Raw genomic sequence first — 23,198 nt, 5'->3', positions numbered from 1 at the left:
TATATGAAATATATTTATCTCGTATTGCATAGTGGCAAGACTTAATAAGTCAACCTTGCAACAACAGGACACATGAGGAGCAGAAACCACACATGCAATATTGCTAATAATATATCTAGTAGTAACTACTACTAATATAATACTGTGTCTTCTTTTAATTTTAATATAATAGTAATAATAGATGAGATGTGAGTGGCTGCAATCATTAGCTTGGCATCTCCATTAAAACTTGTTCCGAGTGTCACATGCATAGCTAGGACATTGACCTCAGAGCAATAATTAACACTATAGCTAATATTGTTTAATACCAACATGTAACATTGTAGATTCGAATTTTGTCTAAGTTACAGGATTAACCTCATTATGCATAAACATAATCTCTAACCTGGAAAAAGTTTCACTTGTATCGAATAAACCATCAGATGTTATGTGAGATATTTTAATTATTAGACAAGTACACAACTCAGATCACACCATTTTCCATGTTGGCCTCCAACTTGTGAAAATGATTTTATTTTTGATGCAGCCATAGCGCATAGTGGTATCATAGTACCCTCCCATGCACGGTACTGAATTACTGATCGAGGGTGCTTCTTTTTATTTCAAGCTCTGTCCTCTATGTTCACATGTCTTCTTTGTTTGCTCTTGTTAGGAGGAGAATAAACTATTGAATTTTTTATGGATTGAAAACATTCGGCTACTTTGCGTTTGCTCATCACTTTTTTACGAAATATTATCTAACATTTTATTCAAATTCATTGTTGCTATAGATTACCGAGTGGTGGTTATAATACATTTGTTATGAGCGTGAACCCGGTAGTATTTGTGCAAACCTTATATTTCAATTAATACGTTCACCGAGTATCTATAAATTTTCATGATGAACCCATTAATTATTGTATTTTTAGTTGAGGTCATTGTAGGAACTCAAAATCTTCAAATTCTCACCTCTGAGATAACCCCATCCACCTCGCGAGTTGCTTTATTAATTTGGTTGACTGACGCAATTTTGTATGAAATAATTAAATACATTAGCCAAAACTTTTTAATCATGGATTTAAGACTATTAAAAGAATTGGTAATGCTGAATCTTGAGACATTCTTGTGAATTTATAATTGACTATGTCAGATATGAGTGTGGTTGTGTTTTAGTGTCCTGTAATTATAATGATGAGGTTATGAGCAACAGTAGTTACTGGTGGAGAGACTTAATGAACTCATAAGATGAGCTTTTTCATTTTCAATAGTGTTAAAAAGTAACATGCAATTCGTATAAACAGAGAACTTAAAGTTTATCTGGCCGGTAGTAACAACATTAAAGTTGAGAAGGAAGATATAGATTCACTGAAACTGTGGTACTAGTTCATTTGATAATAGAATACAAATTTTGCGGACAAGCAATTCATATACTTACAGAGTACTGATTGGATGCTTGCAATAACTTGAAAAGAAACTTGTGATGAGTAATAACAGTCTTGTTATTCCTAAAAAGACATGCTAATAGAAGTAGAAAGCAATGACAATGATATTTAATTTGGAGATTATATGTTTTTCAAAAGTATAAAGTGTGCTCTGATTTCAACATAGTCATTCTTATTTTATTAATGTCTTATCGGCAGAAAAATAATAAAATTGAGGTAAATTAACAAGATCAGAGAAGGTTTCCCTCTTGGGGAAGAAAGTTATTGAGGGAAAACTTCATTCACCATATTTAGCGAGACATCAAGAAAAAATCTTAATTAATTTAACCACATATTATACTGCTAGTGAAATTTGACGTATTTTTATTTATACGCTATTTCTTCAGTTTTCGTCCTCATCCCATGGCTGGGAGAAAAGAAAATCCTAGGGTGAGTCTCAATTACCTTACGAAAAGCTGAATGTGATAATGTTGTTAATCATCATATATATGAGTCTATAGTGTTGGGTGTGAAACAAAGTCTCACCCTATAGTTGACAATAATAAGAAGTTATATATAAGGTGTGGGAATATTGTTAATGGCGTGAGGCCTTTTGAAAACAACTGTGCTGACTTGGCCCAAAGCGCACAATACCACTATATTAGAGTACTTTTGGGTTGTTTTAATCCAACATTAGATATTAAAATCAGTGATTCGATGATACGAGTGCGGTGATGACAGAGTGATCGCGTGGGTCTGGCTTAGTACCTTTGGCCATATACAAGGCGATTTGATGCCTCTACTCGTAGCATTGAAGATGTATACACACAAAAAAGTTTAGTGAGTTTTGGTGCCATAAAGTAATACTCAAACGATGTGGTGTGGTACACAGTTAATTTCAAATTTAGCCCATAAATCATGATAAGTGATGTAGAACTTAGTTAAAGGGTGGAATTGTTGGAAGCTCGTGACACAAGAAGGGCAAGAACCTTAATGCCTGAGGAAAAGGGCTATAAATGGATGTGAACAGAGTCCTACATTGATAGTTGAGATATAATCATCTTTCGACCCGTGTATGGAGTTGCAAAAACTTTAGACATATATGTCTGAAGTTTATCTTGCAAGAGCCTAACTCTAGACAATTTGGAAGCAAAATAAACCACAATCCTTTTTGCCTAAAAGTTTAGCAATGCAGTCCCAAAATTTAGACATTTTTTATTTCGAGGTTTGGCATGACAATTCAAAATGTATGAAGTTTGAACTATCAAACCAACTTCAAGCTCAAACCTATCACTGAAGTGTAGTTTACGAACCGGTGAAACCGATGAACCCATTAAATACATTAAAAGGGAGCTAGAAGGAGTGAAAACCAGAGGTTCCGGTTAACACCTAATATTATGCATTTCACCACTATTAGCATTCACGTTGATCAAATTTGATAGCGAATGTACTATCTATATATAACATAAAGCTAGGCAAAAGAAGAGTGATGTGACACCTCTCTTTGGCCAAGAATCCTATTTATTTTTTTTCTCATTTTTTTTGACAATTTCTCCTATTATTCTCTATTTTTTATTGTACAAAAAATATATTAATTACTACTCCTTCATTCATTCACATTATTTAATGTAAAAACTTAATGGTCTTTATTTTCATTACTCCCACAACTTTTTTTTATCATAACCACAACTTTTCCGTTCCTAATTCTAAACGTTTGGCTTCTGACATTCTCCAATCTTAGCAAAAAGACATACAAGGTATCTTATATATAGAGTTAGAGAATGACCGCAAGCCAATCGGTAGAAGCATTATGGATTATAAGTCAGTTTTGTTGCAACGAGCCAACCGTGAGTGGATGAAGAAGCGAAGAAGATGTCACTTAAAACTCACTTCCGTTTCCTGCTTACCTTAAAATCAAGTAATTTGCACTCTGCTTTTTGATTCATTTATGAATTTTGTGAACTTCCTGATTCATTATGTAACAATGCTATTATCTTAATGTTTGGTTACTGTTTTCTTTTTCTGTTCATGTTATATTCCTTCTTAAATGGAAATATTTCTGCTTTCTATTTTCCCTTTAATTCATTATGCCTTTGCTGATGTTTGTGTGATCTCCGTTATAAAAAAAAAAATGTATTTTATGCTTATTACTTGAATGATTAAATTGATGTCGTTAGTTATGAAGTGCATTAGGTTTTGTTTAGTATTCTTTATGCATTTTTTCTATTTGTAGATGTTTTTTTTTTATTTGAATTTTGGGATTTTTAAAGGGAGCAAACCTCAGTTCAAGTTTTCCCTTTCTTTTGGTAGTCCTAGAATGGAGGCATTGTAAGACTTTGTTGCAAGAAGACATGATTAAATTAGTCAAGAATGTCAACCCTTCTTGAGTATCAGATATTGTAAATTCATATATTTTGTTTTGTGAGACCCTACCCAGGTTATTCTTTAATTCAATGTTTTAAATAGTAATATTGTTATATTTATGATGTATTATATTCATGTTGTACGTCTGTAATTTCTTTTAGTTCAAACTTATGACTTTGTTGGAAGTCTTCAAACTACTAACCAAATGTTTTCTTCCATAGAATCAATTGTATGTCATATTTATTATATAGAAGCGCGGCTAAATGGGTGTAGTATCTTCTTTTTTTTTTTTTTTTTTTTTTTTTTTTTTTTGCATTTTTCAGTTTTACATTCTTTTTTCATCTAAGGAGAAACTCTCGAAAAATATTTAAAAACTCTGACTTAGATATGCATTTATTAAATATATTAGATAAAGAAATATATTTATATATAACAAGGACATAAATTTTCTTCAAATATGAAAATTGCCACCATATAATGAAAACGCTCTATATTTTTGATTCAGTTAATTTATACAAAATATATTATTAATATCTCTTCTATCTATATTAAATTTAATAAGTTATTGGTTTCTCTTATGACCGCGCAAAGTGCGGATAAATTCACCAATTTCTCTTATAATAATGAGATTCGGAATCTCGCGTACAACAAGTTTTTAGAAGATAATGTGAAATGAAGATGATTTTAGCATTTAAAACCACCAAATCATTGAAAAAAAGTTCGGTGATAGATCCAAATTCCATTATGAAAAATCAATTATCAATGAGATAAATGAAGTCTGTTGAAATAATTTAGAGTCTCGCTCTTCTATGCAGGTAGCAATGAAGCAAAATTTAGCCACTATTCATAATGAATAAGAAGAAGAATTGGAGAAGGAGCAAACCTCTGTTTGAAGTTTATCCATTTCAACTATAAATTAAATAATTTTAAGTAAATTGGATATAAATTAAAGGGAGAAATGGATTTTTGATTTTTTACAATTTTTTTTTTAATTTTATGACCTTTTTATAAGAGATCTTCATTTTTTACACATAAAAGATCTGGAAAAAAATATATAAGAGATCCGAAAAAGACATTTTCTTTTATTCAAATTGTAAGAGGCCAATAGATCTTATTTCCTCTAAATTAAATAGAAGGATGAAATCTGAAAAATGGCCACCCAATTATATTAAATATATGTACCCTCTATTTATAAGAGAGAAAAGAATTTAGTAACTCGGTTGATTGGCTACATAAACTTTCACCTTGTTGGTGAGGGTACGAGGGTTCGAATCCTCACATTGTAATCTGCTTCCCCTTACCCCTATGTAATAATTTTTTTTTAAAAAAAAAAAGAGAGAAAAGAAGCTTATCTGTCAAAAAAACAGTGCTAGGTTTTAAAGGTAGAGCGAGCCAGTGACGTACCATACAATATATTTTTTCTCTTCTAAAAAGCTTCACTTTGATGGACTTCAGCCGCACCAGAAACAAACACAAATATTATTGTGCATAACCGCGTTTCTTTTGTACTTTTCTTATCAGACTAGATGATGAAAGCCCGTGCTAACACGGGCCCAATACAAAAAATAGTATCATATTTTTTTTTTAATCTGTCTTAAAAAGAATGATATATTTTTATGTTTAGAAATCATTTAATTTGAAACTTCTCCTTTTACCTTTAATGAAATGATTTAAATTCACATAAATTTCTATGACTTATTTTAGACAACAAGTTTCAAAGATCTTTTCTTTCTTTTTTAAATTTCGTGCCTAATCAAACTATGTCACATAAATTAGGACAGAGAGAGTACCTTTTAGTAATATAATTATGAAATTTTTATTATAGAAAGCATTATAATTCAATTAATTGAAAATAAATTATTTTACTTAGTCCGCTTCTCCCATATATGAATTTTCTGATTTGGTTCTCCATTTGAAATACACCTTCTCCTACCGAGTTTCATGCCATCATCTCTTTTTACTCAACAACACTGAAAAAACGCTTTCATGTATTAGCATATGTTGTAATCTTAAATTTTTAAGTATAGACCAGCTTCATCATTTTAAGAAAATATGTGTATACATTTCTTGGCCGTTTATATTTTGTCGTCTTGATGTTATTCCTCATTATTTGTGTGAGACGTATGTGTCTAAATTAGTGCATTTTTATCCTTACCCAAAAGTATAAGTTTTAAATATTTTGGTTTTATGACTTCTTTAGCGATTTTTGTGTTTAATTTAAATCGTTATTTTTTTTCCCTGAATTTATCTTCTTTAAATTTTCTCTAAGCGTACTTTTACCATTTTCTGAACTTATTATCATTATTTAAATGTCCTTTTTTTTGCAATTATCTCCTACTTCTTCACGTGGACCCATCTTATTTTTTTTGCAATTGTCTCCTTCTTCTTGATGTTATTCTTCATTATTTGTGTGAGACGTATGTGTCTAAACATATACCCAAATGTATAAGTTTTAAATCTTTTGGTTTTATGACTTCTTTAGCAGTTTTTGTGTTCAATTTAAATCGTTTTTTCTTTGTTCATGAATTTCTCTTCTTTAAATTTACCATTTTCAGAACTTATTATCATTATTTAAATATCTTTTTTTTTTTTTTGTAATTGTCTCATACTTCTTCACGTGGACCCACATTTTTTTTATTTCTACTATTATAGAAGAGTGGACCCACCTTAATTTTTTCTATTTCTACTATTATAGAAGAGTGAGCCACCTTAATTTTTTTTTATTACTATATTAGAAGAGTGGGTTGCCGACCAAACCCACTCTTCTAATATAGTAGAAATATTTCCGAAATTAGTTTTTGTGCGTTATATATACCTTTTAGAAATTTTCATGAGTTATTTCTTTTTGAAACAATTGTTAGTAATATCTTTTTTATTTCTCTTATAACTTATAAATATTTTAGATCATAGTCTAAAGATTTTTTTTGAACAAATTAAAAATCTTACGAGAAAACGTTGCAGTATGATTTAAAATATAAATATTAGATAATGTCTAATATTTTGTCAATCTTTAAAATTTGAAATAAAATTTAAATGGTGGCCTTTCTAATAAAATTTAAATGGTGGCCTAAAAGAGAAATTTGCATAAATCAGCATATAACTTGAGGAATAAAATTCTATTTAGAGCCCATTTGGATTGGCTGATAAGTTGGTCAAATCAGCTTATAAGCTCTTTTTAACTTATTTAAGTATTTATTAAAAATAGAAAACAGCTTAAATTAAGTTAAAAAGAGCTTAAAATAAGTCAAAACCAAGAAGTTGTTCAACCCCAACTTATTTTTTGACTTAAAAGCCATTTTAATTTGATCAACAACTTTGTCATTTCATCTCTTACACTTTCTATTAATTTCAATACTATCTTTACTTCTAAAAACTTTTTAAGCACTTTTATGTAAATACGTAATTGTTTATTTATAAAAGGGATAACTACATGATATAGCAAACATATGGTGGGTATTGACATTTAGTAGCTATAGTTTAACTTAATTACTTTTCATAGCAAACATTTGTGTATTAATACCATTTAGTAACCACATATATATATATACACACACACAAAATTAATACTCATTCCACTATTCGCTCCAACTCATCCCTCCCATTCTTCTCTTTTTAAAATGGGGAGGCTTTTTTTCCACCGTCGGTGAAAAAACATCTAGGATTGTCAAAGAAAGTCACATTTTTGCTTCGAGGAATCCATCGTAAATACAAATAGCAAAGTTGTTATTTTGAGATTTCGCTACAAAAAAATGGCCAAAAGAAAGGTTAGGACCGGTTTTACTAACTATTCGGAATTTTTTCATTTCATCTAGATTTAATTTTTTCCATTTTAATCCGGAAAAAGTCAACTTTATTTTGTTGTATATTTACCGTGTATACAATGCTTTTTTCTGTATTTCTCGTATGCATACGGAAAATATGGCATCTTTATTAATTTTTTGGTGTATGAATGTTTTATACCGTATTTTTTATACCGTATCTTACATACGGAAAATAATGTATTTTTGTTATTATTTTTTCATGAAATTTATGAATACGGATTTGAATACGTGAAAAAAATTATTGTATTCATAAATACGGCTAAAAAAGAAAATTGAATACATATGTTTATAAATATACAAATCAAACCCCAAATTCTTTATTTATGTAAAAAAATCTGCTTTATAAAATAACTTTCAGCACTTAAAAAGTTGTGCTTAAAAGACACTTGTTATTCAGCTAATCTAAACGGGCTCTTAGGGCCGAGTCCGCTGAAGCCCAAAATAGTTGTAGCCCGAATGAGAAGGTAACAGATGGACTCAATTATATAGCCAATTAATGCCTCATCTTCTCTCTCTTCCCGCACTCTGTTTCTTTCTCCCTCAAAAACTCTTTTTTTGTTATATTTTCCAACAAGTTTGGCTCTGCTCTCATCTGCCCTAGCTTTGCGCGATCTCCTCGTTTTCTCTTTCTCTCAAGGAAACAACACCGTACGTCTTCATCGCACTCTGCGTATTTTCCTTTCGCTATATCTATAATTTGACCCAAACCCTAACCCTAGCCCTTTATTGATAGAATACAAAGTTTATTGAATTGTAATTTAATGCTTTTGTTTCCTTCCGATGTATTATTGTTCTTTGTGATATTTTACATGTCAATATTATACCTTCTTATTTGCTTCCATAATCGCTTGACTTTCTCATTGTATACTAATTTGTCTTTTAGCAATAAACAATTAATAATATCTGATTATCTATGATTTGATACATAATGAACGGTGATGGAGATATACATAATTACATTATTAAATAAATGTAATAATGCTGTAACTACAGACTAAAACTAGTCAAGTTATGATGTAACCTATCCCAACTAGTATGTGGTTGAGGCATCGTTATATTATAATTGTTTTCAGTTGAAAGTTAAATAGTTATATTTTTAATATCGCTGCTTGGAGCGGGATTGGCTATTACAAAGTAGTTTTATACTGTTGTCTTGTGGGCTTGGATTCGTCGTTATTAAATAAATTTAATAATTACTAGTTAAGTTATGATGTGTACCCTATCCCAACTAGTTTGTTATTGAGGCATTGTTGTTGTTGTAGTTGCTGCAGGCTGCTTGCTGCCTGCATTGTGATCTTAATTGTTTCCGGTAGAAAATTAAATAGTTATATTCTTAATAGATTATTGCTTGGAGTGTGATTAGATTTTACAAATTACTTTTATCTTTGTCATGTTAATGTGGTGTTTTTTCTTTCCGGATAAGCTAATATGGGGTTTTCAATTGCTCATATGCAGATTGTGGTTATAAGAGTTACCGGAAATGACGATGAACCAGATGAAGACTATCGAGTTGGAGGAAGGATGGGAGTTCATGCAGAAGGGAATCACAAAATTAAAGAAAATCTTGGAAGGGTCTCCAGATTCATTCAGCTCTGAAGAGTACATGATGCTCTACACGTATCCATAACATTCTTTGTGCTTACATTTCCTTTTCTTTTTCCTAAATCACGTTTACTGCTTTAAACTTGTCATCATTTTGGTTGGTATTTCTTTTTGAATTATCCTTAATTTGAAGAATAGCACCATCTATAACATGTGTACACAGAAGCCCCCTCATGATTACTCTCAGCAGCTATATGAGAAATACAAGGAAGCTTTTGAAGAATACATCAATTCTACCGTAAGAACCATTTGCTATAAGATTTATGTATCAAAGTAGCCTTACATGGCTCATAGGGGTTGAAGTTTTGTTGACGGTATAAGTGTGGGCTGATAATGTCTATGAACTTGTAATGCACTAAGTGGGGTTAATTCTTGCCATGATTATTTGTTCACAAAATTCAGAATTCGTTAAATATTTGAACAAAACATATGTATGGACCTAATTCCTATGTCATTGAGGTGATTTACTTGTGTAAGTAACTATACTTCATTTTGCCAACACAAACTCACATGTAAAGGTATATTATATTGATCGCTAATAGTGAAATGGTGCAAGTTCATCTAAAATACTTGTTGAGTTAGCACAATGCATTCTCATGGCTCATTTTTTCCTGTTCAAGTTTCCTATCAGTCATTGCATTATTTTTTAGGTTCTCTCTTCTTTGAGAGAGAAGCACGATGAGTTTATGCTGAGGGAGCTTGTGAAAAGATGGGCAAATCACAAACTTATGGTTAGGTGGCTTTCACGGTTCTTCCATTATCTTGACCGGTATTTTATTGCTCGAAGGTCACTCCCGGCACTTAATGAAGTTGGCCTCACGTGCTTCCGTGATTTGGTTAGTCTTTGGCATTTTATGTGATATTTGGTTTAATTTTCTTCCAGATCTTTTATATTTCAACTTTTTGGGATAAATACTCTTCATATAGTTGTTATGCTTGATATTTACTTTTTGTGATTATTGAAAATAGGTTTATCAAGAGTTGAAAAGTAAAGCTAGAGATGCAGTTATAGCACTGGCAAGTGTCATGCCTTCTTCATTTGACTCAATTTTGTATCCTTTTATGCTCCATGAATAAGGGTCTCATTGACCGCTTTTTTTATTTTATCAGATTGATCAAGAACGTGAGGGTGAGCAGATTGATAGAGCTTTATTGAAGAATGTGCTAGGTATATTTGTCGAAATTGGAATGGGGGAGATGGAGTACTACGAAAGTGACTTTGAAGATGCCATGCTTAAAGATACTGCAGCTTATTATTCTCGAAAAGCATCAAACTGGATTGTGGAAGATTCTTGTCCAGATTATATGTTGAAGGTAAAAATCCCGTCTGAATGTTTTAGTGCATAAGCTGGTTGTAGCTATATCCCAGAATGAATGCTGATACCTGTTATTCCTAAAACAGGCAGAGGAGTGCTTGAAAAAGGAGAAGGATAGAGTTTCTCATTATTTACACTCTAGCAGCGAGACAAAACTTCTGGAGGTCAGTATTGGTATTCTATGAGGCACTTCAAAATTGAACTATTAGTATTTTCGTGGCACTTTAACTACTGAAGAAAAGCCATTTAGAACTTCAAAATAAGCTGTTTTGAGTTCCCATTAATTGTTGTCTGATAGTTAACGTCATTCCTCTGTTATGCTTTCTTTTTAATAAACTGGATACTTACGAAATGGAAAAAATCTTCTTTCTAAAACTCTAATTTAGTTTGTTAGTTGTACTCAGAGTAGGAAGAGAGGATGCATCTGGTGTATTGAGAAGCCAAGAGCATCTGACTGAGTCATTTGATTCACAACTAGCTTTATCAGTGAGATGTTGTGCTCCCTTTTGGTCGATATTCTGCTTCCCTTTTGGAGCAGAATTTACAGGGAAACTGTAAAAAATTTCCACTTTAAATGAAAAGTGTTTCTCCATGATTGTGCACCATTAATGAATCTCCTCGTTCATATTCTTTTACTTAAAACGCATTTTCTTTGTTGAACCAATGTGCAAGATAGGGCTGTTAGTCAGTGATGTTTTTATTTTTATTAAGAGACATATCTTACGAAAAGAAAAGTTGATGTTGATAAATTTGTTTCATGTTGTTTTTATCGTGTCGTTACTTTCTAAGTTGTTACCTGATAGTTATTGGCTAAGTTTGTTCAGCTTTGAAATGAGTTATGTTAAAAGTGCCTTTGGTTGAATCTATTTACCAACTGACTAAACTTGTGACGCGTAAAAGTGCAAAATGAGTTATTGGTTGTATATACCAATCAATTGCTTGAGAAGGAGCATTCTGGATGCCGAGCTTTGCTTAGAGATGATAAGGTATTAATTCCTGTCATATTACGTGTCTAATAGTCGGTATATATATATTTGACTTCTTATTTGATGATTTTGTCTTTTTTTTTTTTCCTCCACCCTCTGTTCATGTCAGGTAGAGGATTTATCTCGAATGTATAGATTATTCCACAGAATACCTAAAGGGTTGGAACCAGTGGCAAATATGTTTAAGCAGGTACGGTCTTCTATTTCATTGTTTAGCAACCAAAGGTTTTTTCTTTGAGTTTTTTTTTTTTTTTTTTTTTTTTTTTGTGGTTAAATACTTCGTGTTGGTTCATATTTTGCAGCACGTCACTGCTGAAGGCATGATCTTGGTTCAACAGGCCGAAGACTCAGCAAGTAACAAGGTCAGTCAATTAAGCATGCGCTTCATTTGACAATATGGTTTTTGGACCTTTTTTCTTGTTTTAATCAATTTTCATAGTTCTAGAACTAGAAGAAAAAAGGTTTCATCTTAGGTGTATGAGTGGAAAAAAACAAGGGAAGGGGGAGGGGAAGTATGCCTAAAGTAACAACTCTTATAGAGAACAAGGAATTTGAGTGGAATGAAAAGCATTAGCAGAAATAAGAATATTATGTGAAGTTGCATCCACGTGCTGTTCTTAATATTTGTGAGCTAGTTTTTTCCCTTTGGATAGTAACTCATTATATATAATTCTACAGGCTGAAAGTTCCAGTGGCTCACAGGAGCAGGTAAATCCACTTCTCTGAATTTTACTAAGTTGAATTTTTGTATAATAGCACAGGAGACGGTTTTAACTGTGTACCCATCTCTTTCCTCAGGTCTTTGTTAGGAAGGTTATTGAGCTGCATGACAAGTATATGGCATATGTGACCGACAGTTTTGCAAACAACTCTCTCTTTCACAAGGTATATCCAGCCAGTCGTTCACAGTTGTGTGGTTATACTTTTTACCTTGAATAATTTGAGATATTATTTCTGATTTCTAACTTCTGAACTTTTATAGGCTTTGAAAGAGGCATTTGAGGTCTTCTGTAACAAGGTTGTTGCTGGCTGTTCTAGTGCAGAGCTTCTTGCTTCTTATTGTGATAATATCCTTAAGAAGGGTGGGAGTGAAAAACTCAGTGATGATGCTATTGAGGAGACACTGGATAAGGTAGCACTATCTGGATTCGTCTTCTGGTGGTCATGATCTTTCAGCTATTAGTATAGGATCATATTCATTTATATTTTATGTAGGTGGTCAAGCTTCTTGCGTATATTAGTGACAAGGACCTTTTTGCTGAGTTCTACAGGTTGGAAGCTCCATCAAACTTTTTTTTGACCCAGTAACTAGTTTCTTGTTACATCTCTAATCGTTGGATATGTTCGCTGTTTTCATAATTATGTAGGAAGAAGCTTTCTCGTCGACTGCTTTTTGATAAAAGTGCCAATGACGACCACGAAAGACTTATCTTAACAAAGTTAAAGCAGCAGTGTGGTGGACAGTTTACCTCAAAGATGGAGGGAATGGTGAGGAGAATATATTATACTTCTAAATTTTATCTTTCCCCATTTAAATTATCTTGTTAAAACTTAGTTGTTTGAAATAACAAAACAGGTGACGGACTTGACGTTGGCGAAGGAAAATCAGAACCACTTTCAAGAATATCTCAGCAACAACTCGGCAGCTAGTCCCGGAATTGATTTGACTGTCACAGTTCTTACAACTGGCTTTTGGCCCAGTTATAAATCTTCTGATCTGAGTCTCCCTGTGGAAATGGTGAGATCTGATCTTGTGATATAATGTTTCAATTTCTGCTGCTGATTTGATCTTTTCTCGTTTGTTCTTATGGGTGATTTACCTTTTGTTCTTATGGGTGATTTACTCTTTGCTGTTGGTATCAGGTGAAGTGTGTAGAAGTCTTCAAGGAATTTTATCAGACAAAAACGAAGCACAGGAAATTGACATGGATTTATTCACTGGGTACATGTAATATCAATGGCAAGTTTGACGCAAAAACTATTGAACTGATTGTGGGAACTTACCAGGTGATCATTTGTGAAATAGTTCTGCTGCAGATCTCTGTCTGATACCAAATATGGTTACTGATTAATGTTCTCATTTTCAGGCTGCTGCTCTATTACTGTTTAATGCTTCAGATAGATTGAGTTACTCAGATATCAAAAGTCAATTAAATTTGGCAGACGATGACTTGGTTAGATTGCTTCAATCCCTATCATGTGCCAAGTATAAAATTCTGACTAAAGAGCCTAGCAATAGAACTGTTTCGTCAACGGATCATTTTGCATTCAACTCCAAGTTCACTGACAGAATGAGGAGGATTAGGGTATATTTACTGTTTAGAGCTTACCTGTATTTCACTTGCTTCCTTTATATATGCATGTGGGACACTTTTTCTCAGTGACTTCATTGTACCATCCAGATCCCTTTGCCTCCGGTGGATGAGAGGAAAAAAGTGGTTGAGGATGTTGACAAGGATAGGCGTTATGCAATTGATGCTTGTATTGTGCGCATAATGAAGAGCCGGAAGGTGCTTCCTCATCAGCAGCTCGTGTTGGAGTGTGTTGAGCAATTGAGCCGCATGTTTAAGGTATGCCACATCTTAACCATTTGGGTTTCCTCGGGTTAGGTATTCCATTTACGAAAGTGGACATGATTTTGGCTTGCCTAAATAACCATGGTATTATTTTAAAATGGAGGAATCTTGTTGGTCCACGCTGGAACATTTCATTTTCTTTCTTGCTATCTAAGTGCGTGTTACTTGAAACCTCTTTCCATTTTTTTGAACAAGTGATTAATGTCCTAGGGATTGGTTTGCTGATTTTGGCTTGCCTAAATAACCATGGTATTATTTTAAAATGGAGGAATCTTGTTGTTCCACGCTGGAACATTTCATTTTCTTTCTTGCTATCTAAGTGCGTGTTACTTGAAACCTCTTTCCATTTTTTTGAACAAGTGATTAATGTCCTAGGGATTGGTTTGCTGATAGAATATCTCCGACTCTTATCACTTGTTTTGCTTCTCTTAGTTCTGACTATTGGAAAAAATGGAAAGTGATGATGAAATAGAAGACGGATTAAATACAATTTACCCACATAGTTTTGCATTGGCAGTGCATGATTTTCCTGACTTTTGAATACACAACTTTTTGAAGGTTGCATTGAAGTGAGACCGTTGCTCGAGTTCAATCTAATTTTTTGATATAGATGGCGAGAATGAAAGAAATACCCATAATACTTCTTTCAGTTTCTTTATTAGATTTATTTTTGTCTTTACCTTTCTTTTCCTGTCATTTTCCATTTCTCACCTACCAATGTGACAGAGGGGCAATGGGAGGATATTGACTTGTCTGTGTCCTGTTATCTCTCTCTCTCTCTCTCTCTCTCTCTCTCTCTCTCTCTCTCTAATAACTTTCTCGTCTTCGTCAAAATTTAAATGAAAAAGGGCAATTTCACTCCAAAATGGAGTAACCTTTTGAGGAAAGACTAAGCATTTAACCACTTGCCCTCCTTCATAGGTGTCTAGGAAGGAAATATTGAAATTTTCACTTTTCTCCATGACCTCTAGGGTGTTATGTATATGTATGTATGTATATTTCCTCTAGATCGGGGAATGTGTGACCGCTTCAAAACTAAAGAGAGGTATCAATATCTAATTGATAGTAGAAAATAGCCAGACACTATCGGTGCTAGATATATCTAGTAGGATATGCAGAGTGCTGGAAATTTTGTGCTTTGAGGTGTCGTCCTTAAAATCCAAGATTGCCAATATGGCTTATCATATTCCCTTCCCAAGTGTTTTCTCTGCCTTCAAAATGATTTTATCCCGAAAAATAGTTAGACTAGTTGGAGAGACGTGTTAGCTTGTCTATTCTAATTGTTGAATATTCTATTGTGCCTATCCTAATGTAATAACTTTTTTATCTGTAGCCTGATTTCAAAGCAATCAAGAAGAGGATTGAAGATCTGATCACTCGTGACTACTTGGAAAGAGACAAAGAGAACCCAAACTTGTTTAAGTACTTGGCCTGAGGCAACAAGCGGATACCTGGGTGATATTGACTGCTCTTGGCACTACATTGAAGTGAGTACAGCTGGATTTTGATTGTTAGCTAAGGACAATAGCAGAGCATTTTTTTTTGACCTTGCCTGAGTTGGCAACTTGTGCAGTTGTTAGTATATCACCACACTTTTTCAGAAGTAGGTGGCACTTGAATTCCTTGCAGTATATATCTCAGCCGTGCACTTTTTTTTTTCTTGATGTTGATTGCCACTTAAGTGCCGCATCTTTGTATAAATCTTATGCTTTGGTGTTTCTATATGTGCATCCAAATATTAACTTGTCCAAGGTACTGCTAGTTTTCTACTGAACAATTAATTTCAAATGACAGTAATTGTTTTACTTCATTGTAAGGCATTTTCACAAGGCTCCTATCTTTCTTATAGTCGTAACTTGGAAATTATTTTGAGTAAATTTTATCATTTGTTCAACTTGACGGATGGTAGTGTTTCTTCCCAGAAAGTGCTTAACCAGATGAATATCTGTGTCTATGCAATGTTAAAAGGATATATTCTCTAGTAAAAATTGGAGACGCCTGAAAATCCCCAGCCCAAGCACGTCTGCATTTGTATTGGCATTTTACTTTAGGAGTCGATTAAGATCAAGCGTCTTGATCCTCCCCAGGTTCACTCTTCAAGTTGGATCAGCTCGCTCATGGTCAAGTCTGGGCTCTTTAATCTTATCCGATTGTGCTTGCTACATCCATTTTAATTTGTACGGTACAAAATTTAAGTAGACCCTTTTGGTAAGGGTTTATTTGTGGGGTCCTAGATATGTTTTATAGATATAGATAGAATTCCCAGATAGAGAAAGTTGTTAAATTTTTGGAGTAGACTAACTATAAATCCGGGCAACATATGATGCAGCAAAACGATTTCTTTTTTTCTTCTCCCCTCTCCCTTAATGGTGTCGGCTATTTGCTTTGCAAACGTTTGGCATACGTATGAGGTTGATATTCGACCGTACCATTTGAGAAATCTATATCAAGTTTTATACAGATCTGTCACATCTTGTTCTTTTCTTTTTCTCTAGACTAGATGTTTTTTTCGATTGAAAATGTGAGGAAGTTTTATTTGCCTCTAAAATCTATGGATCTCACATGCACAAAAGAGAGACGAAAAAAAAAATAGGAGCATTATCTAGTTGTTTCTTCCGAAAATTTTAAAATTTTAATATGTTTGTGGGGTTTCATCTTTTGTGTACACATCATTATAGCGACAAACCTTTGCGGTGGGGTCAAATCTGGACCTTTTCATGTTAAAAAATATCGTTTGACAGATCCCTTTTGGGTCTTGCTCTTCATTATATCCAAAATCTTAACAACCCCTTCAATGGAAGAGCAAGAAAAAAGGAAACATTTTGTAAAATCTTACATTGTAATATGCAAGTATTAACTCATTAGTAATACGTATATTTTGATTATTATCGACTGTGGATCAGGAAAAGCTTTTAATGTGTCAATAAGAAAAGGTATGTGGATTATTATGGAAGTAAGCACCCAAGTTGTTAGATCTCAAGTTCCATAGTGTTATCATAATGGCAGAGAAAGCAGAGTTCAGATTGTTTTCCCCGAAATCGGATAATAAGTTGAATTTGTAAATGAGGTATAGGATACGTGGCACTTTAATCTATTTTTTGGTGAACAAAGATGTAAATGTATATTTTGCTTATGAAATGGCTTAAATATGAGTTAGTGTGCTAAAGAATAGGTAAAGATAATGGGGATTATATGCTTAAGTTAAGATCTTATATATATATATGTTTCGTGCGATGTTTGAAAGAAGTGATTCAATGAATTGTTTAAGCTGTAAAACCGGACCAAAGCCTGAGGAAATCAAAGCGAGAGAAGAATTTTATATATATATTCAAAGTACAAAGCTCTTGGATCGAAAAATCAACCTCCAAAAGTGAGGAATGACTCTTTATTTATAGTTTTTCTATATGGGCCTTCTATACATCATGGAGCCCTTTTAGGATAAAAAGAAAACCTAATATGGATAAGGTTAGGTCGTACGGTCGACACCGTACATTTGATCGTCGAAATGCGTGTGACAACAAGATTTTCACACGTGGAGGGTGAATAACTGATTATCCGGACCAATGGCCACGATCAGAACGGTCACAAAGAAACCGGGCTAACGGCCACGACTGATTCCGCTATATTCGAACCGGGCGAACGGCCACGATCAACTCGGCCATGTAAGGACCGGACCCCGGACCAACCACGATGAGGAGTTATCTCCGGATACAACAAATTTATGCGGAGCTTCTTCGGATCAAACATTATCGTTCGTTTTCTTCCTTTTACCTGCCCCGGTTTGCACCGGACAAACTTTACCCGATTTTTACCGTATACACAGATAATAGTTATTCATATAAAGTAACTGTTTCTTTGAGAACTTAAAGATTAATTAGTCTTAGCTTGGTTTGTTTCCTGTTGGGAGAAAGCCTGCAATGTGTTCCTGGACAAACTGAAAGTACATTTTTATCGTCAAACAAAGAGGAGCTTCAGAAAAAGAAAAGATCCACTATCATATGCAATTCCTCAAAGCTATGCTGTTTGCAGATCCCATCATATGATCCCAACCCACAGCCATTGCCAGCTCCAAAATAAGAATTGGAATTTAGTGGGGTCATTTCAATCATTGCCCCCATAACACATCAATGTTGGAACAACACTGAGTTAGTTGGACCACTCCATGATTCATCCCAACACTATAATGAGTACACTATCAATGCAATTTAATTTATGATATCAGATTAGTTATATTTTTATTAAATTATCGAGTGACACTTCTCATATAGATTTTGTTACCTTATTAGTGACCAGATTATATAAATATTTTTTACGTTTGCCCTTAAGCTACATCTGGTGGCAAAAGAAAGAAGTTTGCGTGGGTGGCTCAAAGGTATTTGGAGCTTCACATTGAAATTACGCGTTCACGCAAGCAATGCCCCAATTATAAATCACCTGAAACATCATCCTCTAAGGTTTTTTAGTTAACAAAAACTATAAATTAAGCTAAATTTGTATCCCATTTAAACCACTTTACTGTACTATTACCAAACTGTCTCGAGAGTTCTGTCAAAACATATAGTATATACTTACCTTAATTCACTGCTACTTTTCCTATAAAAGCACAATCACAAAATGATCTGTCTTTCTACTTTATTGAGTTTCATCCATAATTAAGTTTTTTAAGAGGTCATGTAGCTTTCACCACTCATGATTACACCGCAAGCATTCAGGAATTTACTCATCGTTGAAAACAAACAAAACATGGTGAAAAATGAAAAAGTCACTTTTCCACCGTAAAGTAGCACTATATATCCTTTCACTTAACCTAAATGTACAACTAGACAATTATTTATAATTAACGTTTGAAGTTTTTATTTTATACCATCATTATTAATTTTAATTAAGAGATTAACTTGAAACACATTGACAGTCCAAATGAATTTTTATGTCAGCTCACTTAAAGATAATTACATACGTGTAATCGTGGTAAAAATAAGGTAGGTAATTTGCTACAATACACTGATAGCATAAAAATAATTAGTTGAATCCTAATCCATTTGCATGGGTTGATGAGACTTTCTCCTTACTCAAGAGAGAGGACCAGTTTCTTCCCCTGTAGACGTTTGACACACACGCACTCGATAGCATGCCAGCAAATAAAGTTATTAAGCATAGTTTCGGACTACATACAACAACTTTGATGTGTTGTTAAAATGAATAGCTATTAATTAATTAAAAGCATAAGTATTAATTCGTGAGGGCTGCTTGGAGTGGTGGACTCAATTTGCAGGCTGAGAAGATGGGAGTTGCTGAATTGAAGACAAACATATCTGTGAAGAGCAGGTCTTTTCGTCCCACTTCTAGACCCCAATGGTACTACTTTCTCTTTTCTTTCTTCTTAATTACTTACTCTTCCTAATTAATAAATTCTCCACAAATCTGATTGTATTGGGTTGTAACAAGGTGCATTAAAGGTTTAAAGTCCATATTAATTAGATCAGTAACATAATAGGACTTGACTTACAAAAAAATGAAAATTTCCAGCTTAGGTTGAAATTTAAGGCTGCATTCATTGGACATGACAGATCAAAGAGGATCCAACATACAGAGGGTTCAATCTTTAAGATTTTATCACTCAACTTATTCTACTTTTGTGATTTAATATTTGTTGAAATTTTAGCACAGGCACTCAACTTATTGCTGAAATGTTCAGTTGAAACCATTGACCACAGGTTGCATTCAATTCGGCCATGCTGATTGTTTTCTTGTTTCAACATAGTATGGTGTTAATGGTATGGGGACATCTATAGTGTTTTCAATAATTTTCACCTTCAGAGGGCCCTAGGCAAGTTCAGATGTCTCATATAATTAGCTGTAGCCTGTTAGACTATGATAGACCTTTCCATCACACGCAACATTGGAATAGATTTAAGAGGATGAACCAGAAGTTAATGCCACTAGCTAGATGGAATCTAAAAACAGAACACAGATAGTATTGTAGCTTTACTTCAAATTTTGTTGCCTCTCAAGCTTTGGATTGGTCTTTTATGCTTTCCTACAGATTTTTGGGGTTACTTTTAATCTGCCAGCAGAATCAAGATAACTTTCAGACTCCAAAATATTCCGGTCTTTTGTTCTTGACATGTAATTTGCAACGTATGTGCTATTTCATGACTTCTCTTGCAACTTTTTACCATTGACCAATTTCCTGTGGCAGGCCAATTTCTGATGTTTCTAGTGATCTTACAATAGAAGTAGGAGCGGCCAGTTTTGCTCTTCACAAGGTATGAATAACATAGTACCTAAATTTGCTTTGCTCCTTTATTTTTGATCTACCGATCCCTTCATAAGTTATTGAACTACTCAAGTATAGCTAAAACAGCGGAACCCAATGAATGATTTGTCTACAGACAGGTTGCTTAAAAATCACTATTAAAAGTTTACTTGTATAAGTTGTCAATCCACGTAATTACCATATCCAGATGAAATCAATTTGTGTCATACCGTCTTAAAAGGAAAAATAACAGAAAGTAATGCCATTATCTGCAGCCATTGAGTTTTTCCTATAGGAACCACTTGGACGCGTTTATAATGTATTTAGACTATTTTTTTCAGTTTCCTCTGGTTTCTAGAAGTGGAAAATTTAGAAAGCTGCTGCTGGAGGCAAAAGATTCAAAGATGTCAAGACTGAATCTTTCTGGTCTTCCTGGTGGATCTGATGCATTTGAACTCGCTGCAAAGTTCTGTTATGGAGTGAACATTGAGATTACCATAACAAATGTTGCAATGTTAAGATGTGCAGCCAGTTTCCTGGAAATGACAGAAGACATCGCCGATAAGAACCTAGAAATACGAACCGAAGTTTTCTTAAAGGACACAGTATTCCCAAGCATATCCAACTCAGTATCTGTTCTTCACAGCTGTGAGAAACTACTACCAATATCAGAAGAAGTCAACCTTGTCAGTAGGTTAATCAATGCTATTGCAAATAATGCCTGTAAAGAGCAACTTACATCTGGTTTTTTGAAGCTGGAGCATAATTTCCCATCCAAACCTATTCAAAACCTTGATATAGAGACAGCGTCGGACTGGTGGGGAAAATCACTAGTAGTGCTGAGTCTGGAATTTTTTCAGAGGGTTTTATCTGCATTTAAGACGAAAGGTCTTAAACAAGACATTATAAGTAGAATTTTGATTAACTATGCACAAAATTCTCTTCAGGGGCTCATTGTTAAGGATCCTCATTTAGCTAAAGGAAGTTTCTTGGATTTGGATTTACAAAAGAAACAAAGAGTCACTGTTGAAACAATAGTTGGCTTGCTACCAACACCGTCGAGGAAAAGTACAGTTCCAATGGCCTTTCTTTCAAGTTTGTTAAAATCTGCAATAGGAGCATTAGCATCTACTTCTTGCAGATCTGATCTAGAGAGGCGCATCGGTCTTCAACTGCATCAGGCGATTCTCGAGGATATTCTTATACCTGGAAATGGAAACAACCATAGCCCTCTATATGACACTGATTCAATCTTAAGGATCTTTTCCTTTTTCTTGAATTTGGACGAGGATGATGCAGAAGATAATAACCAACTAAGAGATGAAAACGGAATGGTTTATGACTTTGACAGCCCTGGATCTCCCAAACAAAACTCAATCCTTAAGGTTTCAAAATTATTGGACAGTTATCTGACAGAAGTTGCACTAGATTCAAATCTAACACCATCAAAGTTTACAGCACTGGCAGAGTTACTTCCAGACCATGCCCGTCTAGTTGATGATGGACTGTATCGAGCTGTAGATATTTTCCTTAAGGTAAGCTTTACTATGACTTTACTATTATAGTGGATAATGTTCAGTTACTTCAATGCTGTTTTCTGATTTTACTGTTATATTAGATAAAGTTCAGTGACCATATGTGAAATTTTCTTGTTCCCTCTATATACATGAATCAGGTTGCCAGTTCTGCACGTTTAATTTCTTACCTTCACGTGTTAATGTGTTTGAACATCATATGTAAATTTTTTATTGCAGGTTCATCCGAACATTAAGGACTCTGAACGGTATAGACTGTGCAAAACTATTGATTGCCAGAAATTATCACAAGAAGCCTGCAGTCATGCTGCACAAAATGAGCGGTTGCCAGTGCAAATGGCAGTTCAAGTGCTGTATTTTGAACAAATCAGACTGAGAAATGCAATGAATGGGGGCCAAAATCAGTTATTTTTTGGGTCAATGAACAGTCAGTTTCCTCATCGTTCAGGCAGTGGAGTAGGAAGCGGATGCATGTCTCCGAGAGATAATTATGCATCAGTCAGGAGAGAAAATAGAGAATTGAAGCTTGAGGTAGCAAGAATGAGAATGAGGCTTACGGATTTAGAAAAAGATCACGTGTCTATGAAACAAGGCCTAGTAAAATCACATCCTGCCAATAAGTTATTCAAGTCATTCACCAAGAAATTGAGCAAACTCAACGCAATGTTCCACATAAGAGATTCAAAGCCGTTAATCGGAAAAGCAAATTCAGAAAGTCGGTTTCCATTTCACAGGAAAAGACATCATTCGGTTTCTTGATGCTGTATTGAGTGTGTGCATAATGAGTGTATAGCCCTTTCCTTTAATTTTCTACTCTTTTTTTGTTTTTGTTTGATGTTGTGATATTTTGTGATCTAAGACTAAATAGTGCCTAATATATAAGGATTAAGGGATAAGAAGACAGATTGAGACTGGTTGTCATGTTTAAATTTCATATGTGATTTGCCATTTAATACTACTAATTATACTGCAGTAGTTCTGCTTCCCTGCAGTCCCATCCCCTGTGAAAACCATATTTCTTTAACATCCCTTTGGCAATTTAAACTCAATTATACATTTGAATGCAATTGAATGAGGTATAAGCAAATTATATTCGACAGTACTTTATTGATGTTGCTCCTTGAAGAATATTGCTTGTACAATGCGACAAATCGAAAAAAGAGAACGATCAAGATATGCAATGTGAGGGCAGTTTTAGCTAGCTTGGTCACTCAGCCCCATGTATTGACAGATACCCAGTTCTTCACTTTTTGCATATATGAATCTTACGGCTTCGCTCCCTCCAAAAAGAGAATATTTTTCTAGGATTTGAATAAGACTTTTTGATAGTGACACAATGTCT

At 33.9% G+C, this 23,198-nt stretch overlaps 2 protein-coding genes across 3 annotated transcripts; both read left to right on the top strand.

The window, feature by feature from the left end:
* Positions 1 to 8,077: 8,077 nt before the first annotated feature.
* Positions 8,078 to 16,417, top strand: LOC132053118 (cullin-1-like). Of its 2 annotated transcripts, XM_059444969.1 has the most exons (21): positions 8,078 to 8,233; positions 9,041 to 9,202; positions 9,326 to 9,425; positions 9,838 to 10,023; positions 10,157 to 10,204; positions 10,298 to 10,501; positions 10,590 to 10,667; positions 11,400 to 11,489; positions 11,599 to 11,679; positions 11,792 to 11,851; positions 12,168 to 12,197; positions 12,288 to 12,374; positions 12,472 to 12,621; positions 12,705 to 12,760; positions 12,857 to 12,977; positions 13,066 to 13,227; positions 13,353 to 13,496; positions 13,577 to 13,795; positions 13,892 to 14,059; positions 15,399 to 15,552; positions 16,153 to 16,417. In XM_059444969.1, the coding sequence occupies exons 2-20, from the start codon at positions 9,066 to 9,068 to the stop codon at positions 15,498 to 15,500; spliced, it is 2,223 nt and encodes a 740-aa protein (XP_059300952.1). In that variant the 5' UTR covers positions 8,078 to 8,233; positions 9,041 to 9,065; the 3' UTR covers positions 15,501 to 15,552; positions 16,153 to 16,417. The 2 variants fall into 2 exon arrangements, with proteins under 2 accessions (XP_059300952.1, XP_059300951.1); XM_059444968.1 differs by lacking the exon at positions 16,153 to 16,417 and having other exon boundaries at positions 10,590 to 10,671; positions 11,404 to 11,489; positions 15,399 to 15,875.
* Positions 16,418 to 17,909: 1,492 nt separating this feature from the next.
* LOC132053117 (BTB/POZ domain-containing protein At1g03010-like) lies at positions 17,910 to 22,841 on the top strand. Its single transcript, XM_059444967.1, has 4 exons — positions 17,910 to 19,420; positions 20,265 to 20,331; positions 20,663 to 21,856; positions 22,076 to 22,841. Exons 1-4 carry the CDS (start codon positions 19,347 to 19,349, stop codon positions 22,613 to 22,615), a joined length of 1,875 nt encoding a protein of 624 aa, XP_059300950.1. The 5' UTR covers positions 17,910 to 19,346; the 3' UTR covers positions 22,616 to 22,841.
* Positions 22,842 to 23,198: the final 357 nt, after the last annotated feature.

This window comes from Lycium ferocissimum, chromosome 4 (genome assembly GCF_029784015.1).
Source record: "Lycium ferocissimum isolate CSIRO_LF1 chromosome 4, AGI_CSIRO_Lferr_CH_V1, whole genome shotgun sequence".
Lineage (NCBI taxonomy): Eukaryota > Viridiplantae > Streptophyta > Magnoliopsida > Solanales > Solanaceae > Lycium > Lycium ferocissimum.
Note: the sequence above shows the minus strand (reverse complement) of the source record. Positions and strands in the feature narration are given on the sequence as shown.